This window comes from Poecilia formosa, unplaced genomic scaffold (assembly GCF_000485575.1).
Source record: "Poecilia formosa unplaced genomic scaffold, Poecilia_formosa-5.1.2 Scaffold256, whole genome shotgun sequence".
Taxonomy (NCBI): Eukaryota; Metazoa; Chordata; class Actinopteri; order Cyprinodontiformes; family Poeciliidae; genus Poecilia; species Poecilia formosa.
In genome coordinates this window covers 518,457-538,125 of record NW_006800195.1, presented here as the reverse complement: position 1 = coordinate 538,125, position 19,669 = coordinate 518,457, and the positions used below count along the sequence as shown (strand labels likewise).

Here is a 19,669-nt window from a genome sequence, read left to right as displayed (position 1 = left end):
TAAGACTTTTTAAGGAAGAGTGGACACTCTGCTTAATGAAATGAAAAATTAAAATGAGCGTGATAATTTAGATTTTGATGATTGACACTTTTTTGAAGGGCAATTTTGTTAACAAAAATTTTACAATCCATTTTATTTAAGGTTTCGGTTGAGTGTGGTTCCTATTTCCTTTTTATTTATTGTTTTAGGTTGCTACGTTTTATTTTACATATTTGAAATGTATTCCAGTTCAGTGTGGAGTTTTGTGCACAAAGTTAAAGTTTATTAGTGAGAGAAGGAACTTGCATTCTTACACTATCATAAATATATGACTTGAAAATGGTGACAAGGCAACAATATTACTGTTTATTGCAATAACTTCTGGGACAATAAACCAGTGAAATGTGTTATTGTGACAGGCCTATTCATCTGCGGAGGTTTGTGTTTGCAGGTTAATCCCTCAACTGCAGAATGCGACATAAGATGTTGAATCTTGCCTGGGTTATCCTGCTACATACCTTGTAGAACATGTCTCTCAGATCATCTTTAGGGTTCACCCAGGAGGCCACGGCGTCACAGAAGAAGATGAAATCCTGAGCATCAGAAAAAGGTGCAGCAGGTGTAATTCGACAGACGGTAACTGGGCGACACGTACATCTGCAGCGGACTATTCCTCACCTGCACCACGCCTCCGGGATTCACACCGATCATTATGCAAATCCCTCGGAAGGCAGAGTCTTTCTCCTCGTTGTCTCGGATGTTGCGGAGAGACGTGCACCTGGAGGACGTCAACAAGAGAGCAATGAGCAGCAGATTTCTACCGTTTTCTCACAGCTGCGATTTGCGCGAAAGGCGAGGCGTCCCACCAGGGTCGGATAAACTGCGGCAGCATGGGGGCGACCTCCTGAGGGCAAACGTAACCCAGTCTGCCGATGGTGATGGCTGCAACAGGAGCGCAGACGGCGTTAAGCGAGTAACAAAGGTGTTAGCAGTACATGAGGAGCGAACGTCTACACACCTGTGTTTTCCAGCAGGGTTTTGGGTGTGTTGGGTCGGTTAATGATCTCAACCAGCTGGTTCAGAACCATAGCTATGTATGGCTGCATCTCCACTCCTGATGGGAGAAGAAAGAACAAGGTCAGACACACAACATCTGAAGTTTAAACTAGGAGCATTGAGATACTGGTACTCACCCATCTGCATGCAGATCTCCCCTATGGCCCAGGTGGCGTTGTTGCACACGGAGATAAATTCTGGGTTCAGATTTGTCCCGAGGATCGGCATAAATTCAGCTAAAGGACAAAGATGTCATTAAAAAAAATAATCATCCAGATTTGTGTAATTTTTTTTCCTAACTTTTTAAGGTCACGTTTCACAAAAAACCCACGATGTGAAGTTGTTCTCAAGTGCCTTTAATATGCTGAGTGTGGGTGTTAGGGAGGAAGAGGAGGAGATAGTTACCGATACACGGTTTGACGTGAGGGAAGCAGGCTTTGGTCAGGTCACCCAGCAGAGCAAATGAACTCTGCCTCACCTCAGGCATCGTATCCTGAAACAAAATCACACAAACAAAGGCCGACATAAACAAAATCTGCTGACCTGAAATGGGTTAATGGCACATCCACTGACTACCTGGGACTGATCAGAGCCGAAAATATGCAGGTTTCCTACATATTTTCACATCATGGATGGACAAACGCATGGCGGACAGATCAATAAATGGATGGATGGACCAACCTTGCAGAATAGGGAAGGGTAGGTCAGTCTATCTGCTTCTATATGTAAACCTGGAAAAACTCAGTTGTATATTTTTCTACACCAAGTAAACGAATCTGGGGACAAAACTGTATCTCTCAAAAGCCTTCAACGTGCCTTGAACCTAGCGGTGGGCATTTATCGTATTGTTTATCATTTATCATGATAAGCTTCTTGTCATGATAAGAATTATGATTTATCGTTGTCACAACAGCTTACGATTAATAAAGTTTAAAACCTCCCACAACTGTCGACATTGTCAGGATTGTTAGTTTTACTATTTTCTTCTTTATTTGTTCAATTAGAGCAAAAAATAAATCTCAACAAGATGGATGGATGCAGATTTATGTAAGAATCTGTGGCAGATAGATGCTCTCTGCTTAATTTGACTGAGCTTGAGTAGAGCTTGGTCAAGACCTACTCAGAGCCAGGGGGGTTCCTATGGGGTGGCCATGGCCCCTAACCCCTGGACAATCATTGGACCCCCCGGCCAGGCAATTGGTTGTTGCAATATGGAGGTAACTCACCAGTAGACCACCAGAACAAGCAGTTCCCCTCCAAAACAGTTGGAGGCAGCGGTGATGGCATTTATTTATCAGCTTCCAGAAAATATTTTCTGTATTTAGTGAATTATTTGGAAAATGTGGATGTTGTTCTCCGAAGTGGCCCTAGTGCCAATTAATTGTTGGCCACCACATCAGTACACGCCTGATCACCACTATGAGAATGTTCCTGCTCCACCACTGCCGAATGATGCCCCTAAAGACCACCTACTTCACAAGTGTCTAACAATTTGCTTTGGTCTTTCACATAAACACCCAAATCAAAAAAATGCTGTGGTTGTAATGCGACAAAACGTGAAGGAGTTTAAACACTCTTTCTATAATAAAAATTATAGAAAGAGAAGATATGAGCACATTTTTCATAATTCCACATCATAAAGACCTGAAGCTGCTTTCTCAGACTAGATGGGATGCGAAGGTGATGAAATCCACTCTCACCTGCATGCACTGGAACAGCAGGGTCATGATGTTGCTGCGGGCCACCAGCGTGTCGACGTGGCCCCCGAGGCCCTCAGCCAAGCCGCTTAATAGATCCAGGGCCACAATCATGAAGTCCTTATCTGGTGCTTCGTACTGGTCTGGCTGCTGACTGTACATCTGAGAAACGCCAACACAGCGGTTTTCATTTCATGCAACTATACAGGCTTCACACGCTTTAACCCAGTAAACTTCAAGCACTTTCAAGGTAAGTTTCCAAACTTTTCCAGCACCACACTTTGCCAACGGAAACAATAGAAATGAAACAAAAATGACAGCTACAATTCTCTATTATGGACTTAATAACTTAACTGCAGTTTGAATATCAAGTATTTCAAACACGTTCCAAACCCTGAAAAAACCTGATTGAAATTCAAGCACCCATACGAACCCCGATTATTAAAATCAGCGTGTTACGGTAAAATGCTGTGACGCGGCTCACCATGGCCTGAGCCAGCGTCTTCTGGACCAGGGTCACGCAGCGCTGGTACACAGGCTCGCAGTACGGGAGGAAGCCGCTCTGCAGCGCTGTGGCAACCGACGACAGACACTCCAGCAGAGGAAAGAGGTCTTTGTCCTCGTCCTTCAGCTCGTTCCATTTGGCTATCAGAGGCGGCATCAGCTTCTGGATGTACTCCTTCAAAAAAAAAAAAAAACCCGAAAAGCAAAATGTTTCAGTCCCAAGCTGCGTGAATGTGTGTGTGAATGTGTGTGTGTGTGTGACCGCTGAGCTCACAGGCTGGTTGAGGTGGTGTCCCACAGAATCAGCCAGCGTTCCTATAGCGTCGTAGAGGATCAGCAGGTTCTTGTGCTGATATTTCCCGAAAGCGAAAACCAGCGTGTCCAGGATGAAGCTGAGGTACGGCACCAGCTCCGTGCACGCCTCCTCCTCCAGCGTGGCGAAGGCGCTGTGGCCAACAGGATATGGGTGAGGAAGACGACTGAGCAGGAAGTGAAGAAGAGCACAGAGGAAAGCTGAGAGCCGCACCTGCACGCCGCCTCCTGCACCCTTTTGTTCCCATCCAGGATCCGTTTGAGAAGCTCGGTCATGAGGGGCTTGAGGTGGGCGTCGGGGGGCTGGCTAACCACCCAGTGGGCGTAGCGACTCAGCGTCCAGCAGGCGATGGAGCGCACCAGAGCCTTCTTGTCGCATAAGCACTGGATGAGATGAGGAATCAGCTCTGGCAAGTAGGGAACCATTCCCTGCATGCAGCCTGAAAAGAGGACGAGAGCTTACATTTCTTCCTGTTTTATGTTAAAATTTATATTTTAATGTGATTTTTGAGTCTGTGTCTAACCCTCAGCGATGGCGCCAAGCACCAAGATGCCAGACTCCTTGATGACCCAGTCAGGATGGAACAGCAGGCCTTTGAGCAGAGGCAGGAGATGTGGAAGCAGCTCCTCACGAAACACGTTGGCCAGAACGTCCAGAGCCGCAGCCGAGCATTTTCCTGGGAGTCAGAGACCGACGGACGAGATTAGAGACGCACCGATAGGTGAAAAGCTTCTGCTGTCCTTCACCATGTTTTATTGATCTATGCCATAAAACCCAATAAAATTAATGGTAACATCTAACATAATTTGGGCTTCTAATGAGAAAATCAAGAATTTTGTCATTCAAACCTACTGTAATTCCTTTTTAACAATGGATGAAAACAGAGGGGAAAAAACAAGAAACAGTTAAAACAGACAACTGGACAGGTAAAAAGTTTTGAAATAGAAATATTTTCCATACTTCAGATGTTAAAGGATATTTTCACACCTGATACTCCAGTAGACTCGGTTCGATAGGGGACCAAAATTACAACACTTGTTACATTTTCAGTTGGTGCGGTTCGCTTTCACACTGCACTGTCAAACAAATCAAACTGTTTGAAAACATGTTCCCTCTCTCGCCTCTGGTGGCGCTGCAACAAGAACCACTGAAGGAAACGACACAAAAACCTGCAAAGAAGGCATGAGCACAACGTCCTTCTTTGCAAAATGTAAACGAATGTGTCAGACTTTAGCGATTGTAAGGTTTCTTTTTTGTCTTTGGTAGAAAAAACAACAACAACACACTAGCCATTTCTCCCGCTAGGAACGGATTCATGAGTTTGATTTTGAAGCCTTTATCCAGACTGTCCTGCGCCACAGCCTGCTTCCTGCTTTTGGAGCAAACTCTGATCCGCTTGGCTTTAATATGCATTTGAACCGCACCAGAGTTCACTTCAACTGAACTGAGATCTAGGTTTTCAGGCGGACCAGACCTCGCTTTTTTTGGTCCGCACCAGAACTCGACTGCACGTTCACTCCTCCCCAAACGAACAAAGTAAAGCAAAAGAAAGCCGGTGTGAAAGCTTACGAAGGTTCCAATCAGACAACGTGTCGTCGTCATCATCCTCGTCATCGTCTATGTCCTCGCCCTCCTCGCCCTCCCCGCCCTCGTGTTGCAGAGTCACGGTGCGAGACTTGTGGAAGCGAGGCTTGATGTCCTGCTCGCTGTCAGGAATCGTCTCGTCCTCTTCGACGTCTCCCTGGAGGACGATAAAGATTAAGTTTGAAGTAAACTAGATTCTTCTAAGGGCAGAGTTTGTGTGGAGGAAGCATTCGATTTAACAACAGCTGCTTACTTTTAGGAGGATGATGTCGATCTCTGAATATTTCATCCCGTTCACCAAGATAGGAATCAGTCTTAAAAAAAAAAAAAAAAAAAAAAAAAACAGGTTTAAATCAGGTGAGCTCCTCCTTCGTTACCTCAATCCATCTGTCAGCACATCTTGACTTACTGGACCAAGTGTCCAGACAGGGCCTCTTTACAGATGGGCTGCTCAGCCAGAGTGAGCCAGAACTCACAGGCTTCCAGAGCCACGTTCTCATCGGGGTCCTGCGTTCGCTGCAGCATGTACTGCAGACAGAAAGAAACACAACGGCTGGCGGTGAGGAGGAGGAGGAGGAGGACCGTATCTACAATGGCGGTGGTGACAGAAGATCCAACGGTCGCCTCACCTGGATGATGCTGTGCATGTGTGGGATGAGGCGGTCGATGCGAACTTCCAGCAGCATGACCAGAGCCCTGCAGACGTTCTTCCTCACCTCACTGTCTTCGTCACCAGCCAGGGCAAACAGACTCTGCGAAAGGAGAGAAGAAAAAGAAGGATGAACGGATTAAGTGAAGGAGGAGCTGGAGAAAAAGACGGTAAAATAAGGTTTGGGGTAATGTGGAACCTAATCTGCTGCGTTCCACCACATTAGTCAAGGTAAACGTTTTACGCAATGTCCAGGGTTCCTGCAATTTTTTTCGATTTTCTGAAGTTTTTTAATGACATTCTGGATATTTAAACAGAATGTTAAATATAACTTGGGTTAAGAAAACCCAAGTTGGGTTTTCTTAACAGCATTCAGTAGAGATCTTGAAACAAGCCTGAAGTCATATTTTTAATTCAGCGGCACGATAAAAAACTATTTCTTATGCTCTGCTTGGCCTCTTTGCCATCTTAGATTTTGCTCCTTCTCCAAATCTAGAAAACATAAAATGTTTTTTTTCTGTTCATACAGACAGTAGCGACTCTTTCACTGCTTTTGTTTTCTAAAACCATTCAATAAATATGAAACCGAGCATATTAAACCAGGATTGGGTATTCCAAAAATCTCATTCCAAAAGTTAAATTAAGTCTTCAGTTCAACACTAAGTTCAGCTGAAACGCTTTACTCTGCAGAACGAGCCAGATGAAATCTTTTTATCCCTCACCTCAATAAAAGTATCAATGTTATCCATCAGAGCTTGAGCTCGTCCAATGATGAACTGGTTCACACAAGCGATAGCGTGGGATCTAAAGGAAAACCAAACCAAGAGCTTACTTAAATTAGACTGAAAAAAGGAGAAGGAACAAGACAGGAAAACAACAGAGGTTTACCAACCTGATCTTGGGGCTGCAGTGCTTAAAGAACTGGAGAAACTTGGGGATCATGATGTTGAGGGGTCTGTTCAGAGCGTCGCTGTCCAACAGCTCGGACGAATCCTCACAGATTTTCTGCAGCGCTCCAAAAGAACCCTGAAAGAACGAGGAAACCAGAGCGATCCAATCAAATTAACAATCAGAAACCGGTCCCAGTAAGTCGCGCAGAGGCCGTACCTCGCAGGTGTTGTAGTCCTCAGAGTTGAGCAGATTGCAAAGTTGAGGCAAGAGCTCCGGCCAAGTCTGCAGCTCTCCTTTAGAGGCTATGGTTGTGATCAAAATCCCTTCACGACGAAGAAAAAAATAATAATTTAAATAAACCTGCAGCTGAAAGTTCTGGATTATTTAACACAACACAGCCTTCTACAGCTATAAACATCTGCAAAACACTGTTTCGAGCACCCACACAGCAACTTTTCTGTGTAACAAGTCAGCCTCCCACATGGCAGACTGACTCACAATCACTACAGGGTAACACTTCTTCTTTTTGCTTTTCTCCCACCCCTCCCACCTTCCCCCTTTCTGCCACACCCTCACCGATCGTAGCTCTGATAAGCGGCGACGGATCTCCGATGTTGTTGAGGCATTCTCGTTTGATGAAGTCCGCCACGTTAGGGGGGAAGTTCTGGTAGTGAGCTTTCACATTGTTCTTCAAAATCAGACCACTGAGAGAGCGAGTGGGTTCGTCTTCAGAGAGAGAGGATGAAACAGCGTTTTACCATGTGAGAAGCAGGATGCTAGATACAGAACTTGAAATATTAGCATGAAAACAGCTGAAAAGAAAAGACGGCAATATTGACAATCAAATGTTTTTTTTTTAAACTCAATCATACCCTCAGACTTGAGGCTTGTGAGGACAAAGATGAGATAGTTGTTGAAGTCAGGGAACTGGTTAAGCTGCTCCAGTTTCTGGGGCATCGGTTAAGGAGTTCAACCATCCACACTCGGCACAAACATCCTCACACCCTCATCTAACAAAGGGCGTTTTCACGCCTCACAGCCCAATAAACTCTGTCCGATTGAGGACCAAAGTGGCAACATTTGTTCCATTTTCAGCTGGTGCAGGTTGCTTTCACGCCACACTGTCAAACAAACCAAACCCTTTGAAAAACCGGTTCCCTCTCTCGCCTGTGGTGGCGCTGCACCAAGAACCACTGAAGGAAACGACACAAAAACTTCTGAAGACGACATGAGCACAACTTCCTTCGTGAAATGCAAACAAAAACAGAGTAGTGTCAGATTTTAACGGTTGTATGATTTCTGTTTTGTCTTGGTAAAAGACCACAAACCATCTCCCTCTGGCATAGGAGTCTTGCGTGTGTTTTGGTGAATTTACCAATAATTGCCTGTGCAGTAGTTCACTTTCTGCTTTTGTTGCAGCCTCTGGTCCACTTGGCATTCATATGCATTCAAACCTCACCAGAGTTCACTTCACCCAAGCTGAGATCTAGGTTTTTAGGCGGACCAGAGTTTCCCTTTTTGGTCTGCATCAGAGAAGGATTGCACATTCACACTTCCCCAAACAAATCAGACTTTCTAGATAAACTAAAATTAGATGAAAGCAGACTTAACTGGGCTGGTGTGAATGCACCCTTAGACCTCTGTTTGGTATTTATGCATCTTCTATGTGTGATAAATCTTACTCAAGAGTGATGCTGAGGCAGATTACTGGGATCCATGAAAGAGACATAGGACAAATAAACAAGTATACACTTAACATATGCTACCTATTTTTACACTTGACACCTTTGAGATGTCCAAGTTCTAGACTTTCTAGACTCCAGCTTCCAGAGATTTCAAACATTTTAGCCATAAAAATTGTAATTTAATAAATGTATATATATATGATAAAATACATATCTGATTGCACAATTAAATGATTAAATGTATTTTTCCTTACTAATCCAGACCTGGAAAATACTTGAATCAAATTCCATACTTTTCCAGCTTACAGAGAAACCCTGGGCTTTTGGGAGACGCCGGAGTGCCTGCACACAGAACATGCAAACTCCACTCTGAAAAGGTCCAGCTTGGGTTTGCACCAAACATTTTGCAGTGAGGCAACACCGCAAAGCAGCTTTCCACCAGGCATCCATTTAGACATGGTTAAATTTCCACACAGACTGAGAGGTAAGGATACTTCTTGCACAGCTCTCTGAGTGGCTGTATCTGGGGACTGGGAATCTTTGAGCAGCTGAAGCACTTGCTGCAGACCCTGTTCGTCTGGCTGCCACTCCATTCTGTGAAGATAACACATTGATGAGCTGTCTGAAAGGCACGACAACAACGCCTCTAAGTGCTCTCACTCACACCTGTACGTAGAAAACAAGGAAGCCACTCACTAATGATAGTTGATCATCCGTTATATTATTTGCCTCAAACAGAAACTGGCTTTTGAAATACTCAGAAAATGAAAAAAGACTGAAAATACTATCGAGAACCCGGTTTGGTAGCATGAGGGGCTAGGAGCATTTCCTGTTTTCTGATGTATGAATCCCAAAGTTAATACAAGCGAGTGCTAAACCACGGTTAATTAGCTTCGGTAAGTTGTAATAAGTTATAAACTAAGAGCTTAGGAGTGTTTTCTCCATGAGGCCCAGACGGCGCAATGTCTCTGAGACAGCTAGCAAGCTAGCTTAACGTCAACATGGGTTAAAATGCGTATTCACTAGTTTTGAACAGCTATAAAGCGTAAATTACACAGATTCCCGGTCACTGTACTGTATATCTGAACGTGTAATTAACACCAATGACAGAAAGGCTTTCATATGCATGATATAAACAACCGGACATCAACCCAAAGCTAGAACATGTAGCATGTCTAGCTAGCATCTGTATGAAAGTAGCGCGAAAGATTTTACCTGGTTACTCCGGTATGCTGGTTTTATATTTGTACGGAAAAGAGTGCAGTCACGCTGTAAAAAACTAACATTAAACAAAATATCGCAGCTATCTGTGTGACTGTGTAAAAAAAACGCGACAGTCTCTGTAGGTCTGTGTATTTGTTACGCTAGCTTGTGTATGACAGAGATTGCATGCCTTGCGATCAAGCCGGGTGACCTGTTTGATTCCTGCCGGCTTCCGTAGACAACAGAGCTGAACCAGGTGATTACGCAGTAAGACATGTTTTAAAATAACTGCCTTTTTCTTATTGTAAGTGTGGCTGTTCGGTTTTTAAAATGTATCTTTTTGGTACAAAAATACGCTGCGCGTTTAATTTCGTGAATACTGTATATGACTTCTTCTGAGCTCTACTCTTGGCCACTAGATGGCGCCAAGTTCTGATTGCCGTAGTTCAAACATGATTGATTAACATCTACATGCAACAGGTATTGGTTTGATGCTCATTTGGATGAAATAAACTAGACAAATTAGACAAATATTCATTTATAATAAATTTAGTAATAAATAATAATCACACTTTGTATTTAAGCATGTATATTTTGTTTTAATGATGCTATTATGTGATACCTTGTTTTCTTATTCAAAACAAGGGTTTGTTCTTTTGACACCGCTTTTGCTTGACGGGTTATTGCATACTGGCATCTCTAGAATTATCCTTAAAAGCACAAATTCATACATAAAAGGCAGGATTTCACGTTATACTTCACCTCAGTTGAATGATTTCTTATGTTCTTCTTTCTGGAGGTCCTCCTGTTTAAAAATAAAGGTAGGAAAACACAAGGAGCTTATTGAAGCACACAACAAATCTCCCATAATAAAAGGCACCCGAGTTGTAACTTGCAGGACAAAATTATATTTCATAACAAATTGTGTCTTTTCGAAACTCTTTTACGTCTTCTCTGTATTGTCATCACTCCTTCCTTTATTTTGAAATCCTCGACAACACAATTTGTGAAACAAGATTTCGTGTAAGTGGAAACACCTTTAATTGCATGAAATATCACATTTGTTCTTTTCAGAGGAACAGATTATAAATCGATAACTCGAAACTTTATTAAACACTTTTTCAGCATATGACAGTCACAGTAGCAGTTTTTTTCATTAATATATGAAAAATCATTAGTTTTAACATGGGATTTAAAAAAAAATTCTGCATGTCAGTCAGTTAAGGGGGGTAAATCATCTTCAGCAAAGAGAGCTGATCTCACTCTTGCTGCAGCCCCACTTGCAGCAAGCGTTGGACAGCCCGAACTCTACTTCCCGTCCTTTCCTGCCTGCCCCCCGCAGAGCCTCCAGCAATTCCTCTGAGAGCGGCGAGCGAGCTGAGCGGCTGAACCCAACAGCATTCATCACTTGATCTGTCAGTGCTTGGGAATTAGCAGGATCTTGCTCAGAAAGCTGAGGGATTGGATTCGCCCGCCACGGATCCAGGATTTCTTCACCAATAAGGCCTGATTAAAAGGAGAACATGTATCAAAATCCTGGTTTGACATCAGAGGAAACACAGAAGCACGATGATGTTGGTCACTGGCTCTCTACAGGGAGAGTGTTATTTTTTTCTGTTTCTGTGTGATTTTATATATTAACGACAGCAAAAGTTGCAACACTCAGGAATTTCCTGAAATTTGCTGATGGCACAGTTATAGAGAGTCAGTCTGCTACAGGATGGAGAAGTTAGCCATCAAGTTGTGACAGACTTTATGGAACGATGCAGCATCCACTTCCTTCGTCTCTATTAAAATGTTATAAGAAGTTCATATTTCACCTGCAGTAGATAACTATCTTAGTGTTTTCATTTATTCTAAATCCAGGTTAGTTAGTTAGTTAGTTAGTTAGTTAGTTAGTTAGTTAGTTAGTTAGTTAGTTAGTTAGTTAGTTAGTTAGTTAGTTAGTTAGTTAGTTCTGTGGCTGAAGGCAACGACATTCCCAAGAGGATTCAAGACTAAAGGTAGCTAAAACCATCTTAAAACAAATCAAGAACGTCATAGTGGATTAGGCAAATGCCATTGCAAGAATCTTTTAATAGTTGAGATGTTTGTTGAGAGCAAAAGCATTTCCAGTCTGAGTGACTAATGTAAAACTAAAGCTGAGTAACATGAAACATTTCACGTGGCTGCTTTCCATACCAGTTAAATTTAGTTTCTTTTCACATCAAATGTTTCACTCGGGAATAAAAATATCAAACTATCCATTTACTAATTAATTAAGGACATATAAATCATTTTCTTCCTACATCAGTCATTTCTTTTTAGCTGTGGAAATGACTGATTGTGGTAGGTTCTTCAAGACAGTGACTAACAAAAACTTGATCCAGGATAACTACAACATTCCTGCAATCTACAAAAATGACCCTTAAGGTATTTTTTATTTTTTTGTGTGCAAACTGAAAACATTTCATGTAAAAAAAAAAAAAAATGCTTCAGTGGTTTTATTTTAAAGAAGTGTCACATAAACAAGTGTGACAACCTGTACAATCTCCTTTCATTTCGATCTTTTACAAAGCAAAAATGTCTGTCCAATTTTGTGATTGGTGCCTGTGAAAAAGCTGGTGAACAGCAGCATTGTGCGATGCGTTGCAGTGACAGAAAAGGCTCACAGAAAGCTTTTCAAGGAACTTGTTAGAGATGAGCCGATGATGTTTATCCTGGCTGATACAGATTCAAGGTTTTATTTAAGGCTTGAGCTGCAAATTTGATAGAAGTAGTAGTTTTTAGTCCAACTGAAAATAAAGAAATGCAAGATTTATCCCAATGTGTTGAATCAAGCCACGTGCCCATAGCACTTGCAGGTTGTTGTTTGATGAGGTTTTAAAAGGTAAATTGTTAGTTTTGACGAATTTAATGAATGGGGGGATGGGGGGGAATCAGATTTTTAACTATTTGACCAGTAGATCACCAATTAGAGTCATTCAAGAAAAACTGGTAAATTTTGTTCTCTGGCCAAATGATTGGTCCCTTTTTATAATTTATTCTTCTTTCAAGAAAAACATACCTCCTCCCTAACAAAGGGAGTCAAAGAAATAATTGCACATTCATTACAGGTGCAATTACATCAGATGTTTAATTTTCACTTTGAACTACTAGACTTTCTTTATCTTTTCTTGTTGCTGTTATTTTTGTTTGGTTTTCTATCAGTTTTTATACCTCTCAATAAACTACTTTAAACATTGTTTTATTATTTTATTGATTACTGGTTGTTGTTTTTGTTTGTTACTATGATTGTCAATGCAATCTTTTCTCTTTTAGGGACAGAAAAGAAGATCTGAATTTGAATGATGAAAATAGCCATAAATTCAAAGTGAATTTTTATTATCTTACCTGAGTCTTCCGCGCTTCTTCTCCAGCGAGAACCACCACATGTGAAAATGACGGCTCGTATGAACTCTCTTCCGCACAGTTTTACCCCATAAAAAGAGGAATGACCGTCGGTACACTGCGCAAGGTGCACAAATACCATGAACAGGCCTAATGTCAGCAGGGCTCCTTTCAACATGCTGAAAGAATGAATGTCTCTGTGGCTCAGGATATTTATTTTTTATCTTTTATTTTTGGATGGTCTCATCACTTTATAAAGGCTTCAGAGCCTCACTTCCACTTATCAGCATCCTCAGAGATAAAACTGGTAACCTTTAGGGGCAACAATGCTGGCAGAAAAAGAATGATGGGAGAACTGGTGTCAACAGAACTCTCGGTAATCCAATCACCTGTGACCTTCAGCTGGCCTTTCAGTCCCTGACATCAGTCAGGTTGTGCCGTATGTCATCAGCATCGTCTCCTTGTCGATATCTGTTCCACTTTGGATGGAGATTACAATCCATTCAGCCAAAAATTCCCCACGATGCCATAGGCTGGTGACACACACAAGATACTCTGTCCTTATTATTGTTTTGTTTTGTTCAGAAATATAGGAAATGGCTTCAGGATTGGGCATCACCATTAGGACAAAAAGTTGGTCTGATGTAATCAGTGTGCCTTTTTTCAATGTTTATTGAGTGTTTTTTGTATGTATGTATGTATCATTTTTGATTTCACAATTATGTGCTATCTGCAAGATAGCAAGGCTCCATATCTCTGATCCTGGTTCTTGATGTATTTTACAAAGCAGCATCAAAGCTAATCTCAAATGGAAAAAGCACAAACAGGAACTGGAAGTGCTCTCTCAAGACAAGAACACGCACTGGTTGATTAGAAGCAAATAGAACATGAGATTCATGAATTGAGTACCTCTGCAGCCTTTTGCAACTTACCAAGTAATTGTCCACTTTGCTGCTGGATTTTAAAGTAATTTGTGTCCCACGAGCTCAGCGTAAAATGTATTCTGTGCAATCTTGCATAAAATACTGAGAATTTATAAAGATTATGACTAAACAAGAAAAAATAATTTCAGATTTAATCAATCAACAGTGTGCAATTTACAAAAGAATTACAGCACCACAAGTGGCGATTTAATGCCAGGCCTCTGTGAAAGTTACAGACAGAACCTGTCCCCCAATCAGAAAGCGAATATTGCACTGACGTTAGAACCGCCTCACGTGTAAGCCAATCAGCATTTGAGAAGGGGCGGCACAATGTATGGAGGGTAGCAACAGTTGCCCCGGTGAAGGCTAGGCGCCATAGTCACGGTAGTCCTGGCGACAAGAGCCAAGCAACCGGAGTCAACAACAACAAGCGGGATCAAAAGGAATAAACTTTATCGACTATTCAGGACAACGCCGGGAAATACAGGTGAAAACATCTCAGAAGTGATCATGTATTTTTTATGTTGATTACATGCGTGTGCTGGTGCGTTTTATGGTGAAACGTGAAATCCGTCGAGCGTGTCGTGTGATGAAAAGTGGTTGCTAGCTTCTTTCCAAACGCAGACCGTTGTTATGGCGATGTCAGATCTTTGATAAGAGCACAAGATGGCGGCTGGCTTCTAGTGCCAATTGTACTTTTTTTTTATTTTTAATTTTAGCTCTATCTGACCTCATGTTCGTGTTGGTTTTTTGACAGTTTCCACGAAACTATGCTGAGGCGTGATTGTGTAGCGTGGTTGTCCACTTGAGATATAGGAAGCTAGTAGGCAGCTAGCTCACTTAAACGTCACAAGTCGACGCAGGCTGCTAGCGAGGAAAGCTACGTATCACTTTCTCGCGCTGAACTCACTTATCAAGCAGCTGTCTAACTGCATTAGTCATCGACGCGAGTCAAACACGCACACATTTTTCGTGTGCATGCGTTCTGAAAATGAGAGATGCGTATGTTTAACAATCTTTTTACGACTTTGAAAAAGTTTTTGGTGTGACATTGGATTCTTGAAGTCACTCCCGAGCGCACGGTGTGCCACATGATCGACGAGTTGTGGGGAGTGGAGGGTATGGCAGGCCGTTTGTGAAATCACACTGCGATTACTAATTACTTTTAAATGCAAATAACACGGTTCCCCCTTGTCGGAGTATGTATATATATTTTTTACGTATCAGTATTAAATGAAAGACATCTATTTAAAACAAGTATTTCAAGGTTTCAGCTAGAAATATTTAAATGGGGGAAAATGATTTAATATGTAAAAGAAACATCAGAGGGTATAAGCGATGCTTTGATGGGAGCGCTGGCCAGTGAGTTGTACATTTGTCGTTTACATAAACAATACATCAGATTTCAACTCTTTCCTGCAATCAACTTTTCATCCATCATGTAGGTAATTATTTTTGTTTCAAAAACCTGAATTTCCTCCCTTAAGTTGTATAAGACTTTGCATTTTAGATGTCCAAGTGTAATCAATAGTATAAATAGAGTTTAACACAATCGTTAGGAAATTATTCTGAATAATTCTTCCAATCCAGTAAAGTCTGTATGGTAGTTAAACAAAATTACCAAGAGTTTTCAATTTATTAGTTAGTTATTATTTCATTGGCCTTGATCCAAGGCAGCTGTACTCTCTATAACCTGATTGCCATAGCAACCTCCAAATGGTAACAGGATAACTCTGCTTGCTGGTTTATATACTGAAGGGTTAAATGACTCCATGTGTGCTCCAGCCAGAAATTACTTTGCTGATGTCTAAAACACCTTTTTGAAGTACTGGTAATAATAAACCCAATCTATCTAATTTATTCATAATTGTTCATTCTCATGTTTCTCACTGCTGCAGTGAGGTCTTATGTAAAATGTGATTACTTAGTCAAAAAAAAAAATCAGGCACATATGATGGATTTTCTGGAAGATATCAGGAGCTGTAGCTGTGGCCTCATTTATTGTAGCAGGAATGACATTTGAAGATAACTGAAATGACACAAACAGTATTTTTGCGCAGCTGAAATAAATATTCTATTTAAATATGAAGAACTGATTTGACAAATATCTGGTTGGAGGTTTCTGTCCACATATTATGTCATAAAATTGCTTCCCATATTAGGCTTGTGCAAAACTTAAAACAAACTTCCAAAAAAAAAAACTAAACTAAAAATTCTGAAACGGAGTTTCTTTAAATCAAGGCTGAAAACCCACCTGTCTAGAGCTGCCTTTGATTAGCAGCATTGATCAATGTGCTTAATTTATATTTTCCTGATGATTTTTGACGATGGTATTTGACAAGATGTGATGCTTACTGCTTGCTTCATAATTGGGTGCTGTCTTCTGCTTTTATTGTGTAAAGCATTTTGATTTGCATTTGCCTTGTTCCTTAAAAGTGCAATACAAATGAACTTATTATCACTTAATATATTTCACTTGTGCGTGAAAGACTGACATAAAATTAGGTGAGAGAAATTAGTTAGAAAGAGAGGTCATGTTCTTATTTATTATTAAAACATTCTTACCAGATTTAAAAAAAAGGAAACTCCTGAGTTCTTAGACCTATTCTGCTTCACACACACACACACACACACACACACACACACACACAAAATAGTGCACACAAGGTTTGCTTGAGTAAAAACATGTAGTGTATCGATAATAAGTAAGCAATTTGGGTTTCATTGTTTGTTCCCGGCACTTTAGTTAATGAGCGCTGCCTCCTTTTCATCCACAGAACTGGTGCCTCAACGGATTGGTTGCCATGGCGACTTGTGGATACTCTGAGGACCTTCAGCCTCAGCAGGCCAACGCAGTAACCATAGCAACGCCTGCTACCACCACGCCCTCATCTGCCAAAACTGCACACTTCCTGTCCGAGCTCCCGGCAGCCTCTGGAAGCGTTTCGTCGGCCAGCCAAGCGGCCAGGGCCTCTAAAGCAGGACAGGATGCACTTTGTTCACAAGCGCCACCCACCCAGAGCCAGAAGGCAGTGGTGCCAACTACGCCCACGCAGCACTACGTGGGCTCTGATATCCAGCACGCTGCTGTCCAGAAGAGTAATGGCCAGAGCGCTTCGCCCCAGTACATCATAGTGACTGTTACAGGTGAGAGGCTGTCGTGTAATTACATCGCATTAGTTAGTTCGCCTACTCCTCATTCGTTATGGCCCTTAGCTAAACTCAGTCTGGTGATTGTTTAGTTTCAGCACGAAGTGACCAGACCAGATTCACAAAGCAGAGGCTACGCCCTTTAGAAAAAGATAAAAAAATAATAGATAATGGCATCCTCTTTCCATCTGCTTTGAATTTTAGAAGCCGCATTGCTGTCTGTGTGTATGACACTAAAAATGCCATAAAGCAGCAGCTCTATGCAAGTCTGCGCTCCTGTTGGATATCAATACACTGCAAAAACACTAAATCTTATCAAGTATATTTGGTCAAATATCTTAGTGCACTGGGATTAAGACAAAACTAACTTACGAGTATTTATTCTTAGGAGCTTGGTTTTGATCAATAATTCCTTATTATTGATTTAAAAAGTACTAGCTCCACTGACAGATTATTTCACTAATAACATGGAATAAAGTTACTTGTCAGCTAGTTTTGCTTTATTTCAATTGTAGTAAGATATTTGCACTAGAAACTAAACCAAAAATACTTGGTATGGTTTTATATTTTTGCATTATAACTTTTGAAACTTTATTTGTGTGACAGTCGTGCTGGACGCCATCTTTGGATCTGGAGTCCTGAGCGTATATATTCTTTATTTTTAATATGGCTTTGGGTAGAAATACACCAGCTTCACCGAATCACGTTTGGACACAATCGACGTACGCCGATCGCACGATTTGATTGCTAACATGATCTAATCACTAGCACAAATTTTACCAGTTCAGCACGATATATTTCCAAACCACTGAATTCGTCTTTCTCGTATACTGGGGGTAAAGCCTCGCCTGTTTGCAGCTGACTGTCAGTGTGCAGCTGTAGGTCGGCTACTACAACAGTTTTACTTAGCGTCTTCTCTGCCCCTGAAGCCGGATTGTAGCTGATCTTGGTGTTTCAGTTCTGTTTAACGCATGAAGGTTTCAACCTGTATTCTCAATACTCACGGAAAAGTTACACAAACGTCTAACTTGCTTTTGTTTAAGACCAAAAATGAAAAATAATGTTCCCGCTGCTGCTAAAAGGAAATATTTCCAAACAGCTAAATTTGTTTTCCCTGGAAGGGGGGAGGGACACAGGGTAGCTTTCTCCAAGCCAGTTGAGTAACAGTGTGTAACAGTAGGTGAGGGAGGGGCCGTGTGGAGATTCGCTACGCTCCCCAACAGCTGCTGAAAACCCTTCTTGCTCGTTCTTTCTTTGGGGTCTCATTAAAAGAAGATTTCAAACTGATTTTAAAACCATGGTATACCTTTAATCAGTTTTAATGGGTTTTTACTAGCTCAATGTTGTTGTTTTTTTTCTCATGTGTGTAACAAATGGACCTCCCATAACCTGATCCTATGTGTCTTGTATGTTAAATTTAGGGCCTATCTATTCCTAGATGGCTTTGCCTGATTGTATCAGGTAACACTGTGCACTCTCACCTAGAGTTAAAAGCTCACAGGCCCGGGCCTGGTTCCCATTTCATAATGTAGTGCAACTTGTTGGACCAGAACTCTGAATCTGAATATTTATTAGCAGTTCCAGCTCATAAAATGACCCCATTCAGCTTATTTGTTGTTGGGTTTTTTTTTTTCTATTTTGCTAAGAGCTTTTAGGATTTTTAAAATTCCTACAAGTGTTGTTTTAGGACAACACTGTTTAGAAAGTGTTGTCCTAAAACAGGGGACCCCAACGTGGGTCCTGGAGGGCCGGCATCCTGCATGTTTTAGTTCTCTCCCTGGTTTAACGCACCTGGATCAAATGATGGCTCGTTAGAAGCCTAAGAAGAACATTGACAAGCTGAAAAGGTTGTTGCTACAACCAGGGAGAGAACTAAAAACATGCAGGACGCCGGCCCTCGAGGACCGACTTTGGGCACCCCTGTCCTAAAACAACACTTTTGCTGACTTAAAACTACAGTCAGCAACATTTGAAAATGCTATTGAAATTAACATTTTGAACGATCATCATTGCGCAGTGGGGAAAAAAAGCTCTTATTTCAGGAAGACATGCAGTTTTTTTATATATATATATTTTGGTAAATATTGTGAGAATTATCTGGATTAAGATATTGTCTTTATTCAGGGTGTCCTTACATCTGTAAAAAGTCATAAATTTATCTAAAATTAAGACTTTACATTTCTGAATTACATTTAAAACAAAGTAAACTGGCCTCAAATCACAGGTCTTAAATTTGGTTGTGGTCAGATTATTTAAAAAAAATTCTCACAGGACCTTTTTGTCAGGCAAAAGTTTGAGTCACATGCAGAGATCTTCACTGTGTTCTGTGACTCAAAGCGGTTGTGGCTACTGGTAAGCTACCGAGGCTAAAGCTAGCTAGCCTTTTTTTATGTCCATTGTGGATAAGTGGAAATTTATCGCCCGCTGGCTGGACGATGTTCATCTTAAACATCGGCTGACTTCTGTTGCCAACCCATGTGATTTATTTGCGATGTTCTTTTGAACATGTCTGTTGTGGGAGAGGTCTTAAATGATAATGATCTTAAAAAAGGTCTGGAAAAGCCTTAAGTTTGAGTTGGTGAAACCTGAATAAACCCTGTTGTGTTTCATTGTTAACTCTCCACCATTTCTTTTCTTTTTTTTTGGGGGGGGGGGGGGGTTTACAG

At 41.4% G+C, this 19,669-nt stretch overlaps 3 protein-coding genes across 7 annotated transcripts in view; 1 reads left to right on the top strand and 2 right to left on the bottom strand.

The window, feature by feature from the left end:
• Positions 1–9,876, bottom strand: part of tnpo2b (transportin 2b) — a 13,502-nt gene extending 3,626 nt beyond the window's left edge. Inside the window, exons 1-22 of the mRNA XM_007570221.2 lie at positions 9,574–9,876; positions 8,853–8,952; positions 7,546–7,621; positions 7,250–7,399; positions 6,890–6,996; positions 6,675–6,808; positions 6,505–6,586; positions 5,763–5,885; positions 5,543–5,661; positions 5,387–5,447; positions 5,119–5,290; positions 4,073–4,225; positions 3,763–3,988; positions 3,511–3,682; positions 3,217–3,411; positions 2,736–2,894; positions 1,441–1,528; positions 1,173–1,271; positions 998–1,093; positions 846–921; positions 658–757; positions 498–572 (exon numbers count right to left, since the gene is read on the bottom strand). Of these exons, the coding sequence (XP_007570283.1) occupies positions 498–572; positions 658–757; positions 846–921; positions 998–1,093; positions 1,173–1,271; positions 1,441–1,528; positions 2,736–2,894; positions 3,217–3,411; positions 3,511–3,682; positions 3,763–3,988; positions 4,073–4,225; positions 5,119–5,290; positions 5,387–5,447; positions 5,543–5,661; positions 5,763–5,885; positions 6,505–6,586; positions 6,675–6,808; positions 6,890–6,996; positions 7,250–7,399; positions 7,546–7,621; positions 8,853–8,951 (2,562 nt within the window). The 5' untranslated portion in view covers position 8,952; positions 9,574–9,876. The remainder of the gene's footprint in view (positions 1–497; positions 573–657; positions 758–845; positions 922–997; positions 1,094–1,172; positions 1,272–1,440; positions 1,529–2,735; positions 2,895–3,216; positions 3,412–3,510; positions 3,683–3,762; positions 3,989–4,072; positions 4,226–5,118; positions 5,291–5,386; positions 5,448–5,542; positions 5,662–5,762; positions 5,886–6,504; positions 6,587–6,674; positions 6,809–6,889; positions 6,997–7,249; positions 7,400–7,545; positions 7,622–8,852; positions 8,953–9,573) is intronic.
• A 706-nt stretch (positions 9,877–10,582) lies between these two features.
• On the bottom strand, positions 10,583–13,591 carry rln3b (relaxin 3b). The gene is made up of 2 exons (XM_007570220.2): positions 12,934–13,591; positions 10,583–11,067 (listed from the first exon to the last, which is right to left on the bottom strand). Exons 1-2 carry the CDS (start codon positions 13,106–13,108, stop codon positions 10,802–10,804), a joined length of 441 nt encoding a protein of 146 aa, XP_007570282.1. The 5' UTR covers positions 13,109–13,591; the 3' UTR covers positions 10,583–10,801.
• Positions 13,592–14,182: 591 nt separating this feature from the next.
• Positions 14,183–19,669, top strand: part of rfx1b (regulatory factor X, 1b (influences HLA class II expression)) — a 16,338-nt gene continuing 10,851 nt past the window's right edge. For 2 of the 5 annotated variants that reach the window (XM_016680803.1, XM_007570215.2), the window contains exons 1-2: positions 14,184–14,340; positions 16,631–17,000. In XM_016680803.1, coding sequence (XP_016536289.1) covers positions 16,658–17,000 — 343 coding nt within the window. In that variant the 5' untranslated portion in view covers positions 14,184–14,340; positions 16,631–16,657. Of the gene's footprint in view, positions 14,341–14,591; positions 15,299–16,630; positions 17,001–19,669 lie in introns of those variants that run through there. The other 3 variants (XM_007570219.2, XM_007570218.2, XM_007570217.2) reach the window with 3 other exon arrangements.

Bases quoted from the DNA above. Each gene is read 5' to 3' on its own strand.
- rln3b (XM_007570220.2), bottom strand. From the start codon at position 13,108: ATGTTGAAAGGAGCCCTGCTGACATTAGGCCTGTTCATGGTATTTGTG. The intron at 11,068-12,933 runs GTAAGATAATAA...CCTTTTAATCAG, and splicing joins AAGAAGCGCGGAAGACTCAG to GCCTTATTGGTGAAGAAATC.